At 39.4% G+C, this 23,509-nt stretch overlaps 1 protein-coding gene across 1 annotated transcript; it reads left to right on the top strand.

Annotated features, from left to right (window-relative positions):
- Window positions 1-1,956: 1,956 nt before the first annotated feature.
- On the top strand, window positions 1,957-22,142 carry ufl1 (UFM1-specific ligase 1). Its single transcript, XM_059513305.1, has 19 exons — window positions 1,957-2,196; window positions 3,276-3,421; window positions 3,507-3,535; window positions 4,179-4,276; window positions 4,399-4,513; window positions 9,608-9,738; window positions 10,778-10,836; window positions 10,932-11,078; window positions 11,220-11,395; window positions 11,467-11,643; window positions 11,909-12,032; window positions 12,258-12,380; window positions 12,690-12,810; window positions 13,374-13,540; window positions 13,678-13,805; window positions 14,304-14,384; window positions 14,666-14,751; window positions 20,953-21,133; window positions 21,817-22,142. The coding sequence occupies exons 1-19, from the start codon at window positions 2,120-2,122 to the stop codon at window positions 22,033-22,035; spliced, it is 2,385 nt and encodes a 794-aa protein (XP_059369288.1). The 5' UTR covers window positions 1,957-2,119; the 3' UTR covers window positions 22,036-22,142.
- Window positions 22,143-23,509: the final 1,367 nt, after the last annotated feature.

Genomic DNA, 23,509 nt, shown 5'->3' with positions numbered 1-23,509 from the left:
TTTTTTTTTTACTCCCTTGCAAATGTCATGTTTGGGGCTCCGTATTTAAAGTGGGACTCTCTACGCTATTACCCAGACCTACTGCAAGCTATACACACTTGATAACAACGTGGACTATCTTTCATCATAAAATGTGTAAAATGTATATATGTTGAAGCAAAGTATATATATATTTTTTGGATGTTGTTTTGTACTCTTCTATTAAAAGGCAACTACAGAAAAGTTATTTTGGTGATTTCTTTACATTTCCACTTGGAAAATATACATTCAAGCAATCCTTTTATTAGGGAATATTGAAAAACGTGATTTCCATATCCATACTATTCTGTATATACACATATGTTCAGCTTTAAAATATATTTTGATAGCCTTTGTGTTTGTTTGAGTCTCAATATTTTGCCTCAAGAAAATTAATTAGAGAGAGGAAAAAAGGCAAATTAAGGACACTATTTAGAAAGTTTTGTCTTCTAGAAAAAAATAAAGTAAATAATTTTTTGAAGGAATTTGGATGGTGTTTTTGTTTCTCAGCTGTTTTGGATCTCGTATATCTGTCAGTACATTTGTTTGATGGAAATCATTTCATCTCATAAATAATGTGAAGAATTTTGCAACACAATACTGTTCTTCATTGCTCTTTGTACATTACTCTCTCCACTTTGCACTAATATTCACATTAATGTGTTTTAATTGTGCAACACAGATATATATCCGTTAACATATGAAAAAAAAAATTCACAATACCACAAGACTCTATAAGAACTTTCATAAAGTGATTTAAATTGTTTTGTATTTTACTAAGCTTAAAAAAATAATAAAATAAATAAATTACAACTTTATTTTGTCGTCATTATGCTTCGATAAGAACACGTTTAAAAACATCACAGTCTTATTCCACAGGCACCCTTTCTTTCTTTCGAAGCAGGAACACTGATGACATTTGTTTTAGTTATGATCATAAATACAAAGCTGTGTCTGTGTACACACTTAAGAACAGATAAAAGCACACATTTTCACAGTCCTTTATGTTTGATTACATTCATTGTCATTATATCATATCGATATAGCTATTATGTATTCTGAAGCAATTCTTTCAAAAATGTTGAAAACAATTGTTATGCAATGCAAAGTAAAAGGAGATTATCATTTTACATTATCGAGTAAAAACCACATTGTTTCCCTTTTGGTATCATTTGTGTCACTAGATAGGTTTTTGTAATGTTAAACTGATGATTAAAATTGTACATTATTTTGAGACAGATTATTGTTGACTGAACAGGACAAATTATTTCTTTAGTGCAGTTGTTGTTTTCATTCATGCATAACAGTATAAATATCCAAAACGTAGAAACTATTTTAACAAAGTGTTTTAAGCTAGCGATGTGAAATAATGGACTGAACGCAGATAGATGTCCAGCAGTGTTCAGAAGGGCCTCGGTGACACCTAGAGGTCCACAACGGGACTGTCGCTAAATATTGAGTGACGTCAAACTCGTTTTTCTTGAACTTTAAACCCATTTGAAAAATATAGAAATAGGAATATATGACATAGTAATTAATAATTCAATAATAATATCTTGCAACTGTAGAATTATAAGAAAGTAAAATACATGCCTTTGCCCTGAAAAAGGCTGAAGAACTGAAGAAAATCGTGACAGGAGTCCTAGATTGCAAGAATGTATTTATTTATAATTTAGCATATGGACACTGGTAAGTTGCTTTTTAATTAGATAGAAAATTTCAAATTTACTGTACTGGTCAACATGATAAATAATATTATTTACAATTGCATGCACAATTTTTTTATTTACCAAAATATATTCTATACTTATTTATATAGGATATATGGTTTAATAAGTCAATAAACAAAAATAAAAATTTTACCAAATAAGTAAAAGCAACTTTTTAATTTTTTTATGTGTATTTTAACCGTGCATACGTGCTGACGCAGGGTGACGCTTGTTTTGTCCCTCGTGAGTTTCCGTCTGACGTTTACAGGAGACTGACGTGTCTTTTCTCTCAGACGTTTCAGCGTGAGATTATTTAGAACTGATTCGAAAATCAACAATTAATTAAATGCTTTAGCAATACGAGAACACTAGTTCTGTAACTAAGTGAAATCATGGCGGCAGACTGGGAGGAAATCCGGCGTCTAGCTGCGGACTTTCAGAGAGCTCAGTTTGCAGATACTATCCAAAGGTAAAAACCATGTTGTTGTTGATATCGTTGTTGTGCTTCATCCCGCCGCTGGTTTCTAATGTTTTCAAGCAGTATATCCTGGACAAGAATTTGCCAACTGACAAGAGTCTTGATCCAAAAAAACTGATGTCTCAGTTTCACGCGACATTAACGGTCGCGCAATAACACGTCATCGGTGTCTACAAACATCATCACTGTATGACTCGTCAGAACTGATCATTTCTGTCCAGGACCGAGCTCTTGTGTTGTAACTTCATGTTTTTGGGCCGTGTCATGATGCACAATGATGTTCTTTGGACTGTCTTTCAAGCACGTTGTAGCATATGCAGTATTGTTACAGTATGGAGATCATTTAGTACCATATGTTATTACGAGTAAAATATGCCATTTTGTGCAGATTTTGTTATTTTTATGGCCATAAAGTAAGATGAAATTCTGATAATTTATAAAATAAATCAGATTTATTATAAAAGTTTAGCAGACTATTATAATGCATATGAATATCAGCTGTCACTCTTTATCGCCTGTAATATGACTTAAGAGTAAAATTTTATTTAAATAATCTTAATAATACAATACAATGATGATTGACAGATGTATACATAAACATTCCTAAAAAAGCATGTTGTATGATGCATTCTAGCATGATTTTCTTAAAAATAAAAATTAAAAAAGTGTGGATAATCAAGTAAACCTAATTTGCTTCAGTCCAGTAAATGTTTATTTCTCAAGTGTCTGTAACCATAATAAAGTTACTCTTATGCTTACATTATAAAACCATTAAAGATTTCACAACAAAAAAAGTGAAGGTGGACATTTTTAGAAAGATATTAATATATATATATGCGCCTCAGGGACTCTTAGAAGATGCAACGTTTTGATCAGGTTTAAAAGTCTTACAAATTCAAACCTGATTGAATATGTGTGGTAGGGTTGATGAAATGGTTAATTTCAAGAATTCCCTGTTGCTTTGAGTGAAACCAGAAATAACAGTATTGTTTTGTGAAAGTAGCTGCCTGTCATGTACGATTTGCCCTCAGAATTAGTTTTGTTAACTACAGTTTGTGTGTTGACCTCAGGTTGTCTGAGAGGAACTGCATCGAGATCGTGGCCAAGCTGGTGGAGGAGAAGAAGTTAGATGTGGTTCACACTCTGGATGGGAAAGAGTATGTGACTCCTGCACAGATCAACCGAGAAGTGCGCGACGAGCTCTATATGCACAGAGGTATTTGACTTTAATAAGTGTCTCTTGGAATAACAGAGTCTACTAAACGACTGCTTGAATCTAATGTTTTGCTTTATATTTTAAGGGAGGATTAATGTTGTGGACCTTCAAAAGGTTGGTTTGATATATGACATAACATAAACATTTATAGTTTCTATATACAACATATGAAGGAGGACCGATGGAACCTCTTCAGTGAATGGGTGCCGTCAGAATGAGAGTCCTAATGGCTGATAAAAACATCACAATAATCCACACCACTCCAGTCGCGTCTTCCTTATTAATGCTTTCTTCAGTGAAAAAAATCCATCTCTTTTAGTACTCGCACATCAAAATCCATGAACATATTGTTTAGTACAGTTTTTGCTTGTAATCATTGCTTGATTGGTGCATATTTCTCTCCTGATTCAGACAAACTTTTCCACTGAAATAACCAATATTTTGGATAGAGGACTGGTATTTTAGCTTGAGGTTTGAAGTTAAAAATGTCTTGGTGTTGAGTTTAATTAATTCACACACAGCTGGCTTCACCAGATGTTAACTAATGGACTGGAGTGGTGTGGATTATTATGATGTTTTAATCAGCTGTTTGGACTGTCATTCTGACAACACCCATTCACTTCAGAGGATTCATTGGTGAACCAGTGATGGAATGCAACATTTCTTTAAATCTGTTTAGGTGAAGGAACATCATCATCATGTCTTGAGGGTTTTTGAGTGAACTATTCCTTTAATTATTCTGTAATGTTTGTCACAGATCATCAATGTCGATTTGGTGCATGTGGAGAGCAGAGCAAGTGAAATCGCCAAATCAGACAAAGGCACACAGATCATTCTGGGTCAACTGATTGACGAGTGAGTGAGAAACGAATACATGTTCTTAAGAGTGTTAGTTGTAGAATAGAGGGGAACTATTGAAAATGCTCTTCGGTTCTGTCAGTGTGTTAGAAAACTTTGTCTTGTCTTCTCCTGTTAAGAACATACTTAGATCGACTTGCTGAAGAGGTGAACGATAAACTCCAGGAGGCTGGACAGGTGAACATCGCAGAGCTTTGCAAAACATATGATCTACCAGGAGATTTTCTAACTGAGGTTAGTCCAGTCTGTGTGAACTATCTTTATGACCACTTTCAGCGGTTTGTGGAAACCCGTTTGCATTGCAGTTACAGTAATTGTCAAACTGTGGTGTGTCTGTCTGCACATCTCTGCATATACAGTTGTTCTCATAAGTTTACACACCCCTTGCAGAATGTGCAAAATGTTAATAATTGAAACAAAATAAGAGGGATCATGAAAATTGCATGTTGTTTTTTATTTAGAACTGTCCTGAATAAGCTGTTTCACATAACAGATGTTTACATATACAAACCCAATTCCAAAAAAATTGGGAAACTGTACAAGGAATGGAATAATTTACAAATCTCATAAACTTATATTTTATTCACAATAGAATATAGATAACATATCAAATGTTGAAAGTGAGAAATTTTGAAATGTAATGCCAAATACTGGGCCAAGGCTTATTTAATTTCATTTGTGGCAAAGTGAAAAACTGTCATGTGGTCAGATGAATCAAAATGTAAAGTTATTTTTGGAAAACTGGGACACCATGTCAACCGGACTAAAGAGGACAAGGACCACCCAAGTTGTTATCAGTGCTCAGTTCAGAAGCTTGCATCTCTGATGGTATGGGGTTGCATGAGTGTGTGTGGTGTGGGCAGCTTACACATCTGGAAAGGCACCATCAATGCTGAAAGGTATATCCAAGTTCTAGAACAACATATGCTCCCATCCAGACGGCGTCTCTTTCAGGGAAGACCTTGGATATCTAAGATGGCTGCCGGGAGGCTTGCCCCGGTACCTGCTCTGCTATTATGTTTTGCACTTTTGTCTGTGTTATATGTGAGGAAAACATCATGCATCACATCATATAGTCGTGAGGAGTTGTTACATATCAGGAGGATTACACCTGACAATTTGGAATTATTTGCCAACATTCCAGAGGATATACTGGATGTAAACAACACTGGATCGCCACCTTGGGGAAATAGATCTAGCACAAAAAGACGGAGAACTGGAGTGGTCTCCAGGTTCAGGAGACGGCCCTACCGGCCCCCACTACCGGCACTGATCTTATCAAACGTGCGATCCCTTAAAAATAAAATGGATGAACTTCTGCTTTTAACACAAACGGACAGGAATTACAGTGACTGCTCGGCCTTCTGCTTTACCGAGACATGGCTGGATCAATCGGTTCCTGACGGTAACCCCCCCTGGCTTCACTATCTTCAGAGCCGACAGGTCAGTCAAACTATCCCTCAAATCTAAAGGAGGGGGTATTTCTCTCATGGTAAATCAGCGTTGGTGTAACAATTCAACAATCCTTCATCGTCACTGTTCTCCCGATCTTGAATTCATCAGTTTGAAATGCAGACCATATTACCTCCCGAGAGAATTTGCCTCAATTATACTAATTGGTGTTTACGTTCCACCACAAGCTAACGCTAACACAGCCATTAGCGATCTCTCCCAACACATCTCGTCTGTTGAAAACTCCAACCCTGATACGTCTGTCATCGTGTTAGGTGATTTTAACCACACAAACCTGTCATCTGAACTCCCAAACTACAAGCAAACAGTCACTTGCCACAGCAGAGATAGCAAAATACTGGATCACTGCTATATCTCTGTTTCAGATGCTTACCGGGCATTCCCGAGGGCTCCACTGGGGAGGTCTGACCATGCTGTGTTGCTCCTCATTCCGAAGTACAGACAAAAGCTTAAATCAGTTAAGAAAACATCCAAATCTGTCAGGTCCTGGTCCATAGATGCCATTGAAACGCTTCAAGGGTGTTTCGAATGCACAAATTGGGACATATTCAGTGCAGCCTGTGACTCCCTCGACAAACTCACTGATACTGTGACGTCATACGTAAAGTTCTGCGAGGAAATATGCATCCCCACCAAGACAGTGACATTCTATGGCAATAAAAAAACATGGTTCTCCAAAGACTTACATCTCCTACGCAAAGAAAAGAACTGTGCATACAAAAGTGGAGACAAGAGTCAATACAGAATTGCCAAATATAAACTACGAGCTGCTATAAGGAGAGCAAAGCAGAGTTATGGAACGAAACTGGAAAAACAATTTTCTTCAAGCAGCTCAAGATCAATATGGAAAAATCTCAAGGACATGACAGACTACAAAAAATGCCCCAACTCCCCCCTTAACAGTGATCCAAATCTCCCAGACATATTAAATAACTTTTATGTAGGGATGGGACGGTATGAAAATTTAATATCACGATTATAGTGACTAAAATTATCACGATTATCAATATTATCACGGTTTTGTTGAAACGAGATGAAAGTGTTCAAAAATAGTTGATGCTCACACTGAAAACATTTCAGCAAGTTTTATATTTAATAATCAACAAACAACTAATAAAACAAGCAACTCTATGCACTTAATTTAAAGAAATATTAAATTCTGTGGCATTTCCTTCCTTACAATGAAAAGTGTAGAAGCATAGAAAAGCATAGAAAAGTCACTGACTTTCGCCATTCCTTCTCGAAAAAAAACAAAAAAAACATTGTGCGCTGCGCTTGCGTCAGACTGTTGCTGGCTGGACATGATTTAATAGTGAGTTATTAAAACCGCGATAATCAAACACGGTTTTAATGATAATTCATTTTTAAACGATATTACTAACCTTCAGCACATTTTATCACGGTTATCAATAAAACCGGTTATCGTCCCATCCCTACTTTTATGTAAGATTTGAAAAACCTACCTCACCAGTCATTCCCCCCGACCCCATATCAACACCACCCTTCTGCATCCAGGAGGATGAGGTGAGAATTACATTTAAGAGGCTTAAGATCAGGAAAGCAGCAGGACCGGATGGGATCAGTCCTGTTTTGCTTAGCCATTGTGCAGCTCAATTGGAGCCTGTTTTTTCCACCATTTTTAACATCTCATTAAGCCAATGTACAGTCCCACAATGCTTTAAATGCTCCATCATTATTCCTGTGCCCAAGTCCTCAAAGATCACCTGCCTCAATGACTTCAGACCAGTTGCCCTAACATCTGTGGTAATGAAAGCATTTGAACGGATTATTCTGGCATACCTGAAATCCTGCACTTCCTTGAACATGGACTCATATCAATTCGCCTACCAAGCCAACCGGTCCGTTGAGGATGCAATCAGCATAGCACTCCACCATACCTTGCAACATCTGGAATCACCAAACACCTATACACGCATCCTGTTCATAGACTTTAGTTCCGCTTTTAACACTATTAACCCATTTAAACTCTTTACCACACTCTTGGACATGAACATTGTCCCAGCCATATGCCACTGGATAAGGAGCTTCCTGTGGAATAGATCACAGAGGGTGAAAGTTAATAACATTACCTCAGACCCTCTCACCCTCAGTACAGGAGCTCCTCAGGGCTGTGTTCTCTCCCCTTGGCTCTTTTCCCTTTATACATCATACTTTAGATCCATGGACACTTCAGTGAAAATAATAAAGTATGCGGATGACACAACCATTGTAGGCCTCATCTCAGACAATGATGAAACACAGTACCGCATGGTGGTGGACCAAGCTGTAAATTGGTGTTCGAACAATGACCTCCAGCTCAACACAGCCAAAACCCAGAAACTCATCGTTGACTTTAGACATAGGCCATTTCCTAAAACACCAATACAAATAAATGGCAATTCAATCAGCATCACTGACTCCTTTAAATTCCTAGGAACACATATTAGCAATAACCTGAAGTGGACAACTAACACTAATCAAATCATTGCAAAGGCTCAACAAAGACTTTACTTCCTCAGACAGCTTAAAAAATACCGGATCAGACATCAGCTCCTTGTTCTGTTCTATTCCGCTATCATCGAGTCCATCATTAAATCATCAATAACAGTATGGTATGGTAGCACAGACAGCCAAACAAAGAAAAAACTACAGCAGACTGTCAACAAAGCATCCAAGATCATAGGGAAACCACTGCCTTCAGTCGATTCCCTTTATACATTTCAGACTGTAAAGCGGGCAAAGAAAATCATCTCTGACCCCTCACATCCAGCGAACCACCTTTTTCAGCTCCTTCCCTCAGGGAGGCGCTACAGGTCACTCTCTACCAAGACCAAACGCTTCACAAACAGCTTTTTCCCCATAGCCATCAGGACTCTGAACTCCTCTCTTTAGTTTAGTTTTTCCTCTCATACACTACGCATGGTCATGTACCCACTGTATCTTGTATTGTTACATGTTGTGAAGTGTATTGTCTATTTGTTGTTTGTAATGTATGATGATGTAGAGCTTAAACATACTGTACCGAAAACAAATTCCACCGGCATTGTCGTGTGGCTAAATAAACAATCTATCTATTATCACAATGACAGACCACATACTGCATCAATTACAACATTATGGCTGCGTAGAAGAAGGATCCGGGTACTGAAATGACCAGCCTGCAGTCCAGATCTTTCACCCATGGAAAACATTTGGCGCATCATGAAGAGGAAGATGCGACAAATAAGACCTAAGGCACTTGAGCAACTAGAAGCCTGTATTAGACAAGAATGGGACAACATTCCTATTCCTAAACTTGAGCAACTTGTCTCCTCAGTCCCCAGACGTTTGCAGACTGTTATAAAAAGAAGAGGGGATGCCACACAGTGGTAAACATGGCCTTGTCCCAACTTTTCTGAGATGTGTTGATGACATGAAATTTAAAATCAACTTATTTTTCCCTTAAAATGATACATTTTCTCAGTTTAAACATTTGATACGTCATCTATTCAAATATTGAAATGTGAAACTTCCACATTATTTTTTTTATTTTATTTTTTGTGGGGGATCTGTGATGCTTTTTTTCAGGATTTATTGATGATTAAAAACATGTGAACAATAGTGTTTATTCAGAATATATATTTTTTTCCAACAATAGATGTCTTTACTATTACTTTTTTATTAATTTAACACATCCTTGTTGAATAAAAGTATTAATAAAAATAATGCAATGCTTTTGAATGGTAGTGTATAGTTAAAAAGTAAAAAATACTAGAATACTGTATGAGCAACACAATATTTATTTTCCAGTTGTAACGAAATGATCTCTTGACTGCCTTTTTGGCCAGTTTAACGGAGAGTTTAACACTCTGCTAGGAGCTGAACTCGAGGCTGGGCAGAGTGATCCACGGTCAGATTGATCAGTACAACAGAGGAGTGATCTTCACACAAGCTTTCCTCTCCAGACACAAGGCTCGCATATGCGGTCTGTTCAGTGCCATCACGAGGTAAGTAACTCCATCCCCCGTCTCATGGGATGGATAAATGACGGGAAATATATAATAAGAGGTGTACAGTAATTAACTATTACAAAGTTATCAAAATAATGTGCTGTTATTAGCCCATTGATTAGTTTAACCAAAAATGAAAATTACTCATTCTAAACCCATTAGACTTTTATTCATCTTTGAAGCACAGATGTATTTTTAATGAATCCTGAGAGATTTCTGTCCCTTCATAAAAAGTCCATTCATCCAAAAAGTTCATAAAGTGATCATGAAAAGTAATCAATATGATTAACAGATTTAGTTTAAGCTTTTATTCTCATATACCACTGACCAGGACTCAATCATAGAACACGTGAAATATGTTAACATTTTAGGTTAAAGGAGCATTGCGTAGGTTCTGAAATTTTTAACCGTTACTGACACCAGTGGCCGTTAGAGGAACTGCAGCCAGTCTCATGCTCGTTCTCAGTGCACACGCTCTTTTTTTTTTTTTTTTTTTTTTTTTTTTTACTTACGAGGAGTGTCCGTGGGTGTCTGAATTGTGCTGGAGGCTGGTCGCTTCTTTCCATCCGCAGAGTCCATTTGAAAACACTATTGCCGCTGCTTACTATAATGGCTGGCGTGCCGTACGGGTGTAAGCCCAAGTAGACGAGCGCGCATGACGTCACATTTTGTGAATTTTCGCGCCAATTCGGGCCCGACTCCTCCACACACAATTGAGCCTACAGGCTGATAGAGGTGACCGTGGTGGACAGTCGAGGTGTCATTCTTTTTTTACATCATGGTTGGCTCATACATGTACAAATGAAAACTCTATCTTAAAGATCTTTTTTAAGTAAAAACCTCCACATAGCTCCTTTAACCAACGGTCTAATTGTGTTGAACCAATGAACAGTGGATTTAATTTAATAAATCTCTGATTTCTCATATTTGTCAATAGAATACATAGTTTTATGTCTTACCTTTTCCTTACAGTCTCTTTTGTGTTTAAAGATGAATTTCTCTGTAGTTTTTTAACAGTTGTGATTTCGATCCCTAGGCCTACACAGATCAACAACTTGCTGAATCTCTATGGTTTTCAGGAGAATCTGATGTACTGTGAGTATTGCAGTTTGGCTTTTTACACAGCGCTTTATTACAGTATTTGAGCATTCTGCGTACAGACTGCTTGTTGGCTCTCTCTTGTTGATCAGCGGTGCTTGAAGAGCTGGTTAAATGTGGCCGTTTGAAGGGCTCCGTGGTCGGAGGCAGGCAGGATAAAGCCATCTATATTCCTGACATCTACTCCAAAACCCAGAGCTCTTGGGTTGAGTCCTTTCTCAAGCAGAATGGATATTTAGGTGTGTTTATTTTAAATGATAGTATATTTCATTTATTCATTTAAAATGTTCCGTCTTCCTGGTGGCACTAAGCTAGTTCTGGAGTTGAGTTCATAGTCCTGCAAAGCTCTTCTCAGCCCAGCCTTGTCTCTTTCCCTGCAGAGATTGAGGCACTGACCCGTTTGGGGATACCTGATCCAGTCAGCTACATAAAGAGGCGGTTTAAGTCTAGCAAACTGCTTTTTCTCAAATCTGCATGTGTTGGCAGAGGCATCATAGATCAGCTGGAGGCTTCTGTGGAGGAGACTATCAACTCAGCCACTTGGGTCGACCTACAGGTACAGTCAGGCAACATTTATTTTGATTTGAATAAATATCTCTATAAATGTAATGTTAATTTCTTGTTCAGCCGATGATCCCAAGCAGTCTGTCGGAAGAGGATGTAGGAATTCTGTTGAATGAAGTGCTGAGGGGCATGAATGTGCAGTCCAGTGCAAGGCTTCTCTCCACTTGTGTGGTCAGCGAGAAGTTCATCACAGGATGCATCGCTTTGTTCGATGATATCATGCAACAGAAGGCACAGAAGGTATGCAAGCTTTTTCTGTACACTACACACCCTGGAGTACCTCCACACATCACATTAAAATGACAGAATTGACGAAATCACTGAACAGAATTACTAAACCTTAAACTAAAATAAAAACTAGAAATGAAAATATATATAAACTAAATCAAAAATACTAATGGATGAACAAATAACAAGACGTCAGCACATTTTTGGTGAACACACTGGCTAGAAAGCGAAGTTTCCAGCAAGAAATAGCTGTTTAACTTCTCCGCTTGAACAACAGGAAGTGAAGAATAACCCAGTGTTTCTGATAACGGAGGATGATGTCAAACAAGCATCTGTTTTGTTGGAGTCTTCAGCCTCTTCAAAGAAAGACAAACGAGACGAACGCCGGAAGAAGGCTTCAGGTACACTCAGGGTCATATGCAAATGTTTTTTTTTCTCTGCTATGCCATCTAACTGAGCTTAGCGATAGAGAGAAGCCATACACCGTTAACGGCTGTGATGCAAACTAAAAGCTAGTAGCTAGCCAGGGCAACAACACTATACATCACTCAGATTTTTATTTTATTTTTTGCAGTAGTTTTTCATTCTTGTAGTAGAAATTGCTGTTGGCTCTCTATGTTCCTCAGAGGGCAGCGGAAGCGTGAAAGGAGGAGGCGGTGGAAATGCCCGGGAGATCCGAATTCGCAAATCAAAGAAGAAGGGCAGGAGGGAGGACGACAGTGACGAGGAGACCACACACACCTCTCAGGGTATAAACACAGATCTGCTAAATAATACACTTCGCATTTATTAGTTACTGTTCATTTTTACAAATACATATATACATGCTGATTTATCATTTTAATGTTTAATTATATTTGTATTATTTAACTTTTGTGTGTATATAAATTTGTGAGCTTTACTAACCTTGCCTTTGTTGAAGTTTTGTTATTTTTAATTCATGTGTGCTATTTCATAACTAATGTTAACAAGTTTTACCTCTTTAAAACCTTACTGGTGAAATGTATGATGTCAGTAGGAAACCGCTGTAGTTCCTGTTTTAATTTGTGATCTTACAGGCCGAAACAAGCAAGGCGACATGCCCTTCCTCTCAGTGGAGGAGATCATGGAGGTACTGGGGGAGAAAGTGTGTGACAGCTCCGAGGAGATGCTGCAGGAACTAGCAGAGCAGATACAGAGGTTCAAACCCTGATATTCAAGCATACGGAGACCAAAAAATAGGCATTTCTACAAGCATCAAGTGTTTATGATGAAGTAAAAAAAAAAAAAAGGTACTGATTGATTGGATTGAAATTGGAATAGTTTGAAAGACCATCTCTCAATTAAAAAAAATGCTCCATTAATGTTATCTTGTTAGTGTTGGTCTTAGCAGAATAAGCATTAAAGGAGCTGTAAGTTTTTGACTCTACTAAGGCATAAAAGTGCCAGTTGGCGGAAAACACCGCGCATTTCGTTTCATTCATCGTCAAGTGCACTCGTTCCTGTTGGTGTCTTCAATCTGGCAACCTACATGTGCCTCAAGTCTTGAGGAGGAGGGGCGGAGTGAATAAAACCATCTCCAGTATGTTGAATTTGGACTGCGATACCTAGTTCAACCACTCGGTCACAGTCCTACATACAGCACCTTTAACAGCTGGTCATTCTCTACATTCAAATCTTTATCCCACCAATTCATACAGAACATTCGTTTTGGTGTGAACAGACCTTGAGTTTGTCATTTTAAAACTTTATTTTTTTGCCAGGCCATTGAGCAAAATGTACCAGGAAGTGGTCAGTGCAGCTTTCATGTCCACAAGTTCAGCCGGAGCAGGAGGGAGTCGGAAGAAGAACATGAAGGATCTTCAGGAGGAGATCAACAACTTGTACAACAACATCCGCATCTTTGAGAAAGGAACCAAACTCTTCTCAGGTTTGTTTGTGTCCATCTCAGTTGTTCTATAGAGAAAACATTGCATACTTATCATAGTGGTTCAGTCATCAAGCGTGCACAATTTACAGAAGTGTCTGTCCGACGCAAACTTTGTGCTTTTTTTCTGTACACACCAGATGAGACACAGGCTACCATCGCTAAACATGTTTTGAAGAGCGTATGTACGGATGCGACCAATGTGCTGCTGAGCTTTGTGGCAGCTGAGCATATGACCTCGGACAGCTCGACTGCCATCACCAGTGAGGTACAACCTACTGCTATTACATAAACAGCATTCACACCCGGTTAACCTCTGCTCCCACCCGTGCTGCTCCCCGCTGCTGGGAAATAAATGAGTAGTAGTCCAAGACTTCAATTTAGACTGAATTACAATGCAATTTGCGAATTAACCAATGAAGAAGCCATGAATGAACCATTCTGCTTCCACTTTGTTATTAGTAAATTTAGTTGAACTGAACCCCAGACACAGAATGATAATGGGTAAAAATCAGTATTTGCAGTGCGTATAGCTTTGTGTTTGCTGAGGCAGAGGTTTGGATCAGACCTGAGCAGGACTGCAGGGCGAGAGGAAGCTCATCAACACTGTGACCTCCTGAGAGACGAGGCCATAGACATCAACTCTCTCTGATTCAGCACTAGAAGCAGCTTGAGCTTACAGTTGAAATTGGCTGAACAAAACAAAAAATGTTGATAGGAAAAACCACACATTTTTATGTTGTGTCTGTTTGTTACTGTGTTGCAGATCAGGCTGAAGATTCTGGCGAAGCTCTCAGATGAAGTTAAATCTCCTCTGATGAAGCTACACAACAGTCTCAATGGAAAGGTGTGTTTGACACATTACACAACATGGAACTGCTCAAATGTCAGTTCAGATGCATGACTTTTACACAGCTCTACACCTCTCCGGCTCACTGCATGTTTTTATCAATGTTTAAGTCATTCGAGAATGGTTTCATTAAACATGAGTGTCATCATGTTTAAATCCATTCTAGAGAATTCTGCAGATTTTTAAAGGAGAAAATGTGAAAAATACCACATATTCCATTACATTTTGCTGTCAGTTGTCATGGGTTGGAAGTAGCAGAGCTTTTTTATCACTTGCAGGCCATTGAAGACTTTTTGTTATGTTTGGAGACAAGTGCAGAAGAGTGTGGGCTTCTTCTGAAGAAAGGCGACAAGAAAAGAGAAAGGTATAACCACTTCATTCCCCAGCACTGCACTGCACTCTTCTTCTTTAGTAATCAAATGTGTTTTATATATATATATTAGGGATGCACCGGTTGACCGGCCATAAATCGGAACCGGACAGTTTTTTTATTAAATTACGCGATCGGCAATCGGCCGGTTTTTGGTCTTTTTTCTGCCGATTTTTCCAGAAGTGCGCCCACGTGCACAGACTACATTGTAATGGTTCGCTATGTCATTTGTGAGGAAGTATTTCGAAATCTGTGCGCAGGACACGGGCAGCCTTTCAGCACTGTAAATCCAGATCTTCATGTCTGAGGCACAGATAGCAGGAAGCGATCAGCCGTTGTTGTACTGGCGCACAAATAAGAGTCCTTTTTCTGCTCACTGAAGCTGTACCGGTCCGCGCCCTTAACACCGTGGACCGTGAAGAGATGTTCAGATCAACTTCTCACATGTTGGATGAGAAACGAAACGGACTAAACTGTGACAAAACTGAAATGTTTTTTTTTTTTTTTTTTTTGTAAAGTAGAACTTGCATTCACATTTGAAAAGCCAGAAGTAAACGTCAGTTCTGTATAGGATGATTATTTTTATTTTACCTTGAAATTACATCAACTTCCATCCATCCATCTTCTTCCGCTTATCCGGGGCCGGGTCGCGGGGGCAGCAGTCTAAGCAGAGAACCCCAGACTTCCCTCTCCCTAGACACTTCCTCCAGCTCTTCTGGGGGGACACCGAGGCGTTCCCAGGCCAGCGGAGAGACATAGTCTCTAGGTCTATGGGTCCCTAGGTCTTCCCCGGGGTCTCCTCCCAGTGGGACGCGCCCGGAACACCTTCCCGGGAAGGCGTCCAGGAGGCATCCGGAACAGATGCCCGAGCCACCTCAGCTGACCCCTCTTGATGTGGAGGAGCAGCGGCTCTACTCTGAGCTCCTCCCGGGTGACTGAGCTTCTCACCCTATCTCTAAGGGATCGCCCAGCCACCCTGCGGAGAAAGCTCATTTCGGCCGCCTGTATCCGGGATCTTGTCCTTTCGGTCATGACCCAAAGCTCATGACCATAGGTGAGAGTAGGAACGTAGATTGACCGGTAAATCGAGAGCTTCGCCTTGCGGCTCAGCTCTTTCTTCACCACGACAGACCTTACATCGACCGCATTACTGCAGAAGCTGCACCGATCCGTCTGTCAATCTCCCGTTCCATCTTTCCCTCACTCGTGAACAAGACCCCAAGATACTTAAACTCCTCCACTTGAGGCAGGAACTCTCCACCAACCTGGAGTGGGCAAGCCACCCTTTTCCGGCTGAGGACCATGGCCTCGGATTTGGAGGTGCTGATTCTCATCCCAGCCGCTTCACACTCGGCTGCAAACCGTCCCAGTACATGCTGAAGGTCCTGGCTTGATGAGGCCAACACGACAACATCATCCGCAAAGAGCAGAGACGAAATCGTGTTGTCACCAAACCTGACCCCCTTCGGCCCCTGGCTGCGCCTAGAAATTCTGTCCATAAAAATCATGCACAGAACCGTCGACAAAGGGCAGCCCTGCCGGAGTCCAACACGCACCGGGAACAAGTCTGACTTACTGCTGGCAATACGAACCAAGCTCCTGCTCCGGTCGTACAGGGACCGGATAGCCCTTAGCAAAGGGCCCCGGACCCCATACTCCCAGAGCACCCTCCACAGGCTGCCGCGAGGGACCCAGTCGAATGCCTTCTTCAAATCCACAGAGCACATGTGGACTGGTTGGGCAAACTCTAATGAACCCTCCAGCACCCTGTAGAGGGTATAGAGCTGGTCCAGTGTTCCACGGCCTGGACGAAAACCACACTGTTCCTCCTAAATCCGAGGTTCTACTATCGGCCGGATTCTCCTCTCCAGTACCCTGGCATAGACTTTCCCAGGGAGGCTGAGAAGTGTGATCCCCCTGTAGTTGGAACACACCCTCCGGTCCCCCTTCTTAAAAAGAGGGACCACCACCCCGGTCTGCCATCCCAGAGGCACCGTCCCCGACTGCCACGCGATGCTGCAGAGGCGTGTCAGCCAAGACAGCCCCACAACATCCAGAGACTTGAGGTACTCAGGGCGGATCTCATCCACCCCCGGTGCCTTGCCACCGAGGAGTTTCTTGACTACCTCGGTGACTTCAGCTTGGGTGATGGACGAGTCCACATCTGAGCCCTCAGCCTCTGCTTCCTCAATGGAAGACGTGACAGCGGGATTGAGGAGATCCTCGAAGTATTCCTTCCACCGTCCAACGACATCCCCAGTTGAGGTCAACAGCTCCCCACCTCTACTGTAAACAGCGCTGGTAGGGCACTGCTTCCCTCTCCTCTTCCCCCTTACATCGACTTAATTTGATTTAAAAATCACCTGCTGTAGCACACTCAAAAAAAGTATTTCATTCATCCAATGAAGTTTTTTTTAGGGTAATGATTCACATCTATATTTTTTTACTTAGGACAATAAATTATTTTTATTCATTGGCTCAAGAAAAAATATAGATGTGAATCATTACCTAATTTTTTATTTTTATTTTGGATGAATGAAATACTTTTTGCATCTTGGTTTTATTCGCACCAACATTATTTGATTTTAACATTTTGGAATAATGTTTTTGTATAGCATACTTTTATTTAGTCTCACTGGTAAAGACCTTTTTTTTATTTAAAAGCTAATGTAAAAACTAAAACAAATACTGAATGCTGATTAAGAAACATCTTATTGAATGTGTGTTGATTTGTGTTGTTTGGACTGTAGTTGTTATGCAGTTATTGCCTTAATTTCACATGGTTACAGTTAATCTTTTCATTTAAGGCCAGTTCTATGTAGTTTCAACACAATTCAAAAACAAAAGCTAAATGCTGATGTCTGTAGCATCTATGTTTGTATTGAATGAAGGCTACTTACTGTGCAGTTACTGCCGTTAATTTCATATGGTTACCGTTATTGTTTTCAATAGCCAAAATCCAGTTTGGCCTATTAAATTAAAAAAAATCTTGTTTATGCACACTTTCCTTTTTTCTTGTTTGTTGCTTAAAGATATTTAAAAAAAAATCTGTATCGGAATCTGCCATGAAAAATTATGATCGTGCATCCCTAATATATATATATATATATATATACACAGTACAGAGTACAGACCAAAAGTTTGGACACACCTTCTCATTCAAAGAGTTTTCTATATTTTCATGACTATGAAAATTGTAGATTCACACTGAAGGCATCAAAACTATGAATTAACACATGTGGAATTATATATGGAATTATATACATAACAAGAAAGTGTGAAACAACAATTTCATATTGTAGGTTCTTCAAAGTAGCCACCTTTTGCTTTGATTACTGCTTTGCACACTCTTGGCATTCTCTTGATGAGCTTCAAGAGGTAGTCACCTGAAATGGTCTTCCAACAGTCTTGAAGGAGTTCCCCGAGAGATGCTTAGCACTTGTTGGCCCTTTTGCCTTCTGTCTGCGGTCCAGCTCACCCCTAAACCATCTCGATTGGGTTCAGGTCCGGTGACTGTGGAGGCCAGGTCATCTGGCGCAGCACCCCATCACTCTCCTTCTTGGTCAAATAGCCCTTACACAGCCTGGAGGTGTGTTTGGGGTCATTGTCCTGTTGAAAAATAAATGATAGTCCAACTAAACGCAAACCGGATGGAATAGCATGCCGCTGCAAGATGCTGTGGTAGCCTTGCTGGTGCTGTATGCCTTCAATTTTGAATAAATCCCCAACAGTGTCACCAGCGAAGCACCCCCACACCATCACACCTCCTCCTCCATGCTTCACGGTGGGAACCAGGCATGTAGAGTCCATCCGTTCACCTTTTCTGCGTCGCACAAAGATACGGTGGTTGGAACCAAAGATCTCAAATTTGGACTCATCAGACCAAAGCAGATTTCCACTGGTCTAATGTCCATTCCTTGTGTTCTTTAGCCCAAACAAGTCTCTTCTGCTTGTTGCCTTTCTTGAGCAGTGGTTTCCTAGCAGATATTCTACCATGAAGGCCTGATTCACACAGTCTCCTCTTAACAGTTGTTCTCGAGATGTGTCTGCTGCTAGAGCTCCGTGTGCCATTGACCTGGTCTCTAATCTGAGCTGCTGTTAACCTGCGATTTCTGAGGCTGGTGACTCGGATGAATTTATCCTCCGCAGCAGAGGTGACTCTTGGTCTTCCTTTCCTGGGGCGGTCCGCATGTGAGTCAGTTTCTTTGTAGCGCTTGATAGTTTTTGTGACTGCACTTGGGGACACTTTAAAAGTTTTCCCAATTTTTCGGACTGACTGACCTTCATTTCTTAAAGTAATGATGGCCACTCGTTTTCCTGTACTTAGCTGCTTTTTTCTTGCCATAATACAAAAATTCTAACCGTCTATTCAGTAGGACTATCAGCTGTGTATCCTTCTGACTTCTGCACAGCACAACTGATGGTCCCAACCCCATTTATAAGGCAAGAAATCACACTTATTAAACCTGACAGGGCACACCTGTGAAGTGAAGACCATTTCAGGTGACTACCTCTTGAAGCTCATCAAGAGAATACCAAGAGTGTGCAAAGCAGTAATCAAAGCAAAAGGTGGCTACTTTGAAGAACCTACAATATGACATATTTTCAGTTGTTTCACACTTTTTTGTTATGTATATAATTCCATATATAATTCCACATGTGTTAATTCATAGTTTTGATGCCTTCAGTGTGACTCTACAGTTTTCATAGTCATGAAAATAAAGAAAACTCTTTGAATGAGAAGGTGTGTCCAAACTTTTGGTCTGTACTGTATATATGTGTGTGTGTCAATGTCAATGTCAATGTTACCTTTATTTATATAGCGCTTTAAACAAAATACATTGCGTCAAAGCAACTGAACAACATTCATTAGGAAAACAGTGTCAATAATGCAAAAATGATAGTTAAAGGCAGTTCATCATTGGATTCAGTTATGTCATCTCTGTTCAGTTAAATAGTGTCTGCACATTTATTTGTGATCAAGTCAACGATATCGCTGTAGATGAAGTGTCCCCATATGTATATATGTATATATATATATATATATATATATATATATGTTATTCAGTCATAGGCATTGCATTGCTTTAAGGAAGCCTAAAGTTAGCACTTAATGTTAGCTCAAGGTTGACCCATATAATAATTAATTTTTAATCAGCACAAATAGTTGCTTTGCGGAACATTCAGTCCTCCAAAACAGCCACAGCACCACTGATTATAATGGGTTCTATTGTGTTGTGCTGTGTCCTGTAGACACGGTGTAATTGTACTAGGGCTACACGATTAATCAAACGTAATTAATTGCGATTTTCATGCACATTTAGTCAGTAAAGCCAGTTCTGAGATTAGCAGTAAATTTCTATCTCCTGCTCTCAGTTGAAGAAGCATTTACTACACAGAGCCGTAGATCATCTTCTCAGTAAACTACGGCTGTGTGTAGTAAATGCTGCTCCATCTGAGAGCATGTGAAAAAAACACACATTTAATAACGTTTTAACTCCAAATTCACTTCATAACGTCGGTCCAGTGTTTGAAATAAATCCTTCTGTGGCTTCTTAAACAGAATAATTAAGGCGCACACAATATTCCATTGTATTCGAAGCAGTGATCATGGTTATGTCGAATAGCATTTCATTATAGATATACTTTATTATGATGGAAATTATAATAAAAAGAACTCTATAAGTCACGTTGAATCAATGAAAGCAGTTGAATCTTCTGTTTATTCCGCTGCAGCGATCAGCCATTTCCTGGGTTTCTTCTTCGGGGCATATTTCAATTTTCAGCCGAGAGCGCCCTCTGGCCTTTCGATGGAGATTCACTGAAAGATACGCATGACAATCGCAGCTTCTGTCTAATCACGATTTATTGCCTTTGCGATTTTTATTTCGATTAATTATGCAGCCCTAAATTGTACCATGTCTATATGTTTGACTATATACAAACCTTAGTTTTCTTTTGCTGCAGACAGAGACAATGTATCCATGTCAAAACACTCTTTTTATAGTGCTTTTATAGCAGCTTTACACTATTAAACAGGAAAGTAACAGAATCAGTGATGCAGACTTCAATGAGACAAATCATGTGATATAGTTTATTTAGAACTCCAGTATAGCTATTTAGAAGCAAATGCAGACATAGCCTAAAAAAGTTTATTTATGGTTGGTGTGTGTGTGTGTGTGTGTGTGTTTGCAGGCAGGCTCTCTTTGTGCACCGCCAGGCTCTGTTGGAGCAGTTGAGGGATACAGAAGACCCTGCGCTTGTGCTGCATCTGACCAGTGTCTTGCTCTTCCAGAACATCACACACTGCATGCTGCATGCACCTGGACGCTGTGTGCCGCACATCATCGGCTTCCTGCAGAGCAAGATACCTGAGGTAACCAGCTGTGCCCTAAACCTACAGTAAAATCAGTTAAAATATACAAATGGCTATTATACAAAAGATTTTTGCTCCGTAAGTCACTGCACACACTTTATGGGAAAACAGGGACAAACAATGATGTATATTAAAAAACTAAAATGCCATATGTGACCCTGGACCACGAAAATCAGTGAATTGGTCAGTTTTTTTAAATTGACATTTATACATCATCTGAATAAGTATTGGACAATATTTGACTGAGATACAACTATTTGAAAATCTGGAATCTGTGAATGTAAAACAATATAAGTATAAAAACAAAATCGGCTTTAAAATTGTCAAAATGAAGTGCTTAGCAATGCATTTTACTAATCAAAAATTTAGTTTTTATATATTTACGGTAGGAAATGTGCTAAATATCTTCATGAAACATGATCTTTATTTAATATACTAATGATTTTTGGCATAAAAGAAATATGAATTATTTTGACCCTTACAATGTATTGTTGGCTTTTTCTACAAATATACCCATGCTGTTCCAGGGTCAAATATGCTTGTGCATAGGTAGTATAGCACTCTGTTTTTTTAATTGAAAATGCAATTCATAATTTAAAAAAACCCCGTACAATTCTGTATCATATGGCACCATGACAAATCTACAAAAACACATGAGCTATGCATTTGTCTGTGTGTTTTAGGAGCAGCACAAGCTGTTGTCTCAGTACCAGAGTCTGGTGGTCAAGCAGCTGGTAGTGCAGGGTCATGGCATGGAGAAGAAGAGCAGTCTGGGAGAGGGAGCCCAAGATGATCCTGCTGTTTCTGATGATGTGGAGAGCCTTCAGAAAGAGCTTCACAGTCTCACCAGCGACATTAAAGACATCATCCTTTCTCAGAGAAAACCATCTGTCACAGAATAACACACAGCTGCTCGCAACAATGCTGTCGTTTATGTGTTCTGCTACATCATGTATTAGAGCTCTAATTTTAAATCTGTGAAATAAACAGACTGAATTCAACCTTGCAACACTTTTCCTCTATGAGAAGCAGCAGAAAGTGACATTTGTTTGTGCTCTTCTGACAATTACAGTGCTTTACTGACAATTTTGCATACATTTGATTTGCAGCTTGTCTATGATTCATAAATAAAGTCAATTTACCGCTATGCCTCTAAAACTCAATTGTGGTTAGCGACATTAACTGCTGAGGTGCCAGTAGAAGAAATGTCTCTTTGTACAAATATAACAAGAAAAGAAAAAAAAAATCACCTTAATAAATGCATGACATTTAAACTGATGTTTTGGTACTGGTGCATGTGACATTTATAGAGTTTAGGGGTAAATTATAGATCTCAAAACAACTTTAATTTGTAGCAGCTAAATGTTAAAATAGTTCTATGAACCGTTCCATTCAGGGACACATTCAAGCATAGAGTGTTAAAATCCTCTCCATATTGCTAAATATTAATACATAATAAATAAATATTGGTTTGTTGTCATTAGCTACTGACATGACTTGCCAATTCATAAACATATGCATACAACATATATCGAGATGCGAAGATCATATTAAGCTCCTCAAATTTTAACCCCTTTCTCAATGCGAGCCTATCTCACAAAGACAGGCCCTTCCCATTATAGTTTGATTGACAGTAGCGTTTCAGCACAGACTGGACTGGTGTTGACCGTTGCTTCATGGCCAGAGCAGGTGTACACAAAAATGACTCCCAAGCGATTGAGGTGTTCTTTGTTAGATGTAATAATACACATAGCCGTCATCATTTACTCCCGACATCTGAGCCGCCAAAAACACAGTGGATTAAATTTGTTTCTAAAGGGAATGCACCCCCAATCTTCATAAATGCGTCTATGTTCGTGTGAATCATTTTTTTTTTATGAATCTTTGCAAATCGCCTTTCCTAATAATGTGCTAATTAGCAAGTTTCACGATGAATGTGGCTAAAGTGGACAGTCCCTCAGAGAGCAGCTCTGAAGAGAAGGGCGGGGTCAGCAGAACTCATTAACATTTAAAGGAAAATGCTAGTAAACTGTTTACTCTGAAAAGAGCTGTTGTTGACATGTGTAAAAAAGGTGTTCCCTTTCGACAGTACACTCATACTGCATCTTAAGATGCTATGCTAAAAATACATTTTTCTTCCTGAATTGAAGCCTTTTTTTCAATCATGAAGTGAAACATTATTATATTTAAGCTCTGAGTTTCCGAGTTGGGGGCGTATCAATGGGAAACATGGCAAATCGATGGATCAACGGATGCAACATCTGTTGTTGATGGTACTTTTTTAGTTGAAATTGAGAGACAGGATTGCAATATAACAATTAATACATTAAAATATTTAATAAAAACAAAGCAGAGTGAGACATGAACTCTTGTAGT

This window comes from Carassius carassius, chromosome 27 (assembly GCF_963082965.1).
Source record: "Carassius carassius chromosome 27, fCarCar2.1, whole genome shotgun sequence".
Taxonomy (NCBI): domain Eukaryota; kingdom Metazoa; phylum Chordata; class Actinopteri; order Cypriniformes; family Cyprinidae; genus Carassius; species Carassius carassius.
This window is presented reverse-complemented; position numbering and strand designations above follow the sequence as displayed.

Bases quoted from the DNA above. Each gene is read 5' to 3' on its own strand.
- ufl1 (XM_059513305.1), top strand. From the start codon at position 2,120: ATGGCGGCAGACTGGGAGGAAATCCGGCGTCTAGCTGCGGACTTTCAG. The intron at 13,541-13,677 runs GTTTGTTTGTGT...TGTACACACCAG, and splicing joins AGGAACCAAACTCTTCTCAG to ATGAGACACAGGCTACCATC. The intron at 14,752-20,952 runs GTATAACCACTT...GTGTGTTTGCAG, and splicing joins GGCGACAAGAAAAGAGAAAG to GCAGGCTCTCTTTGTGCACC.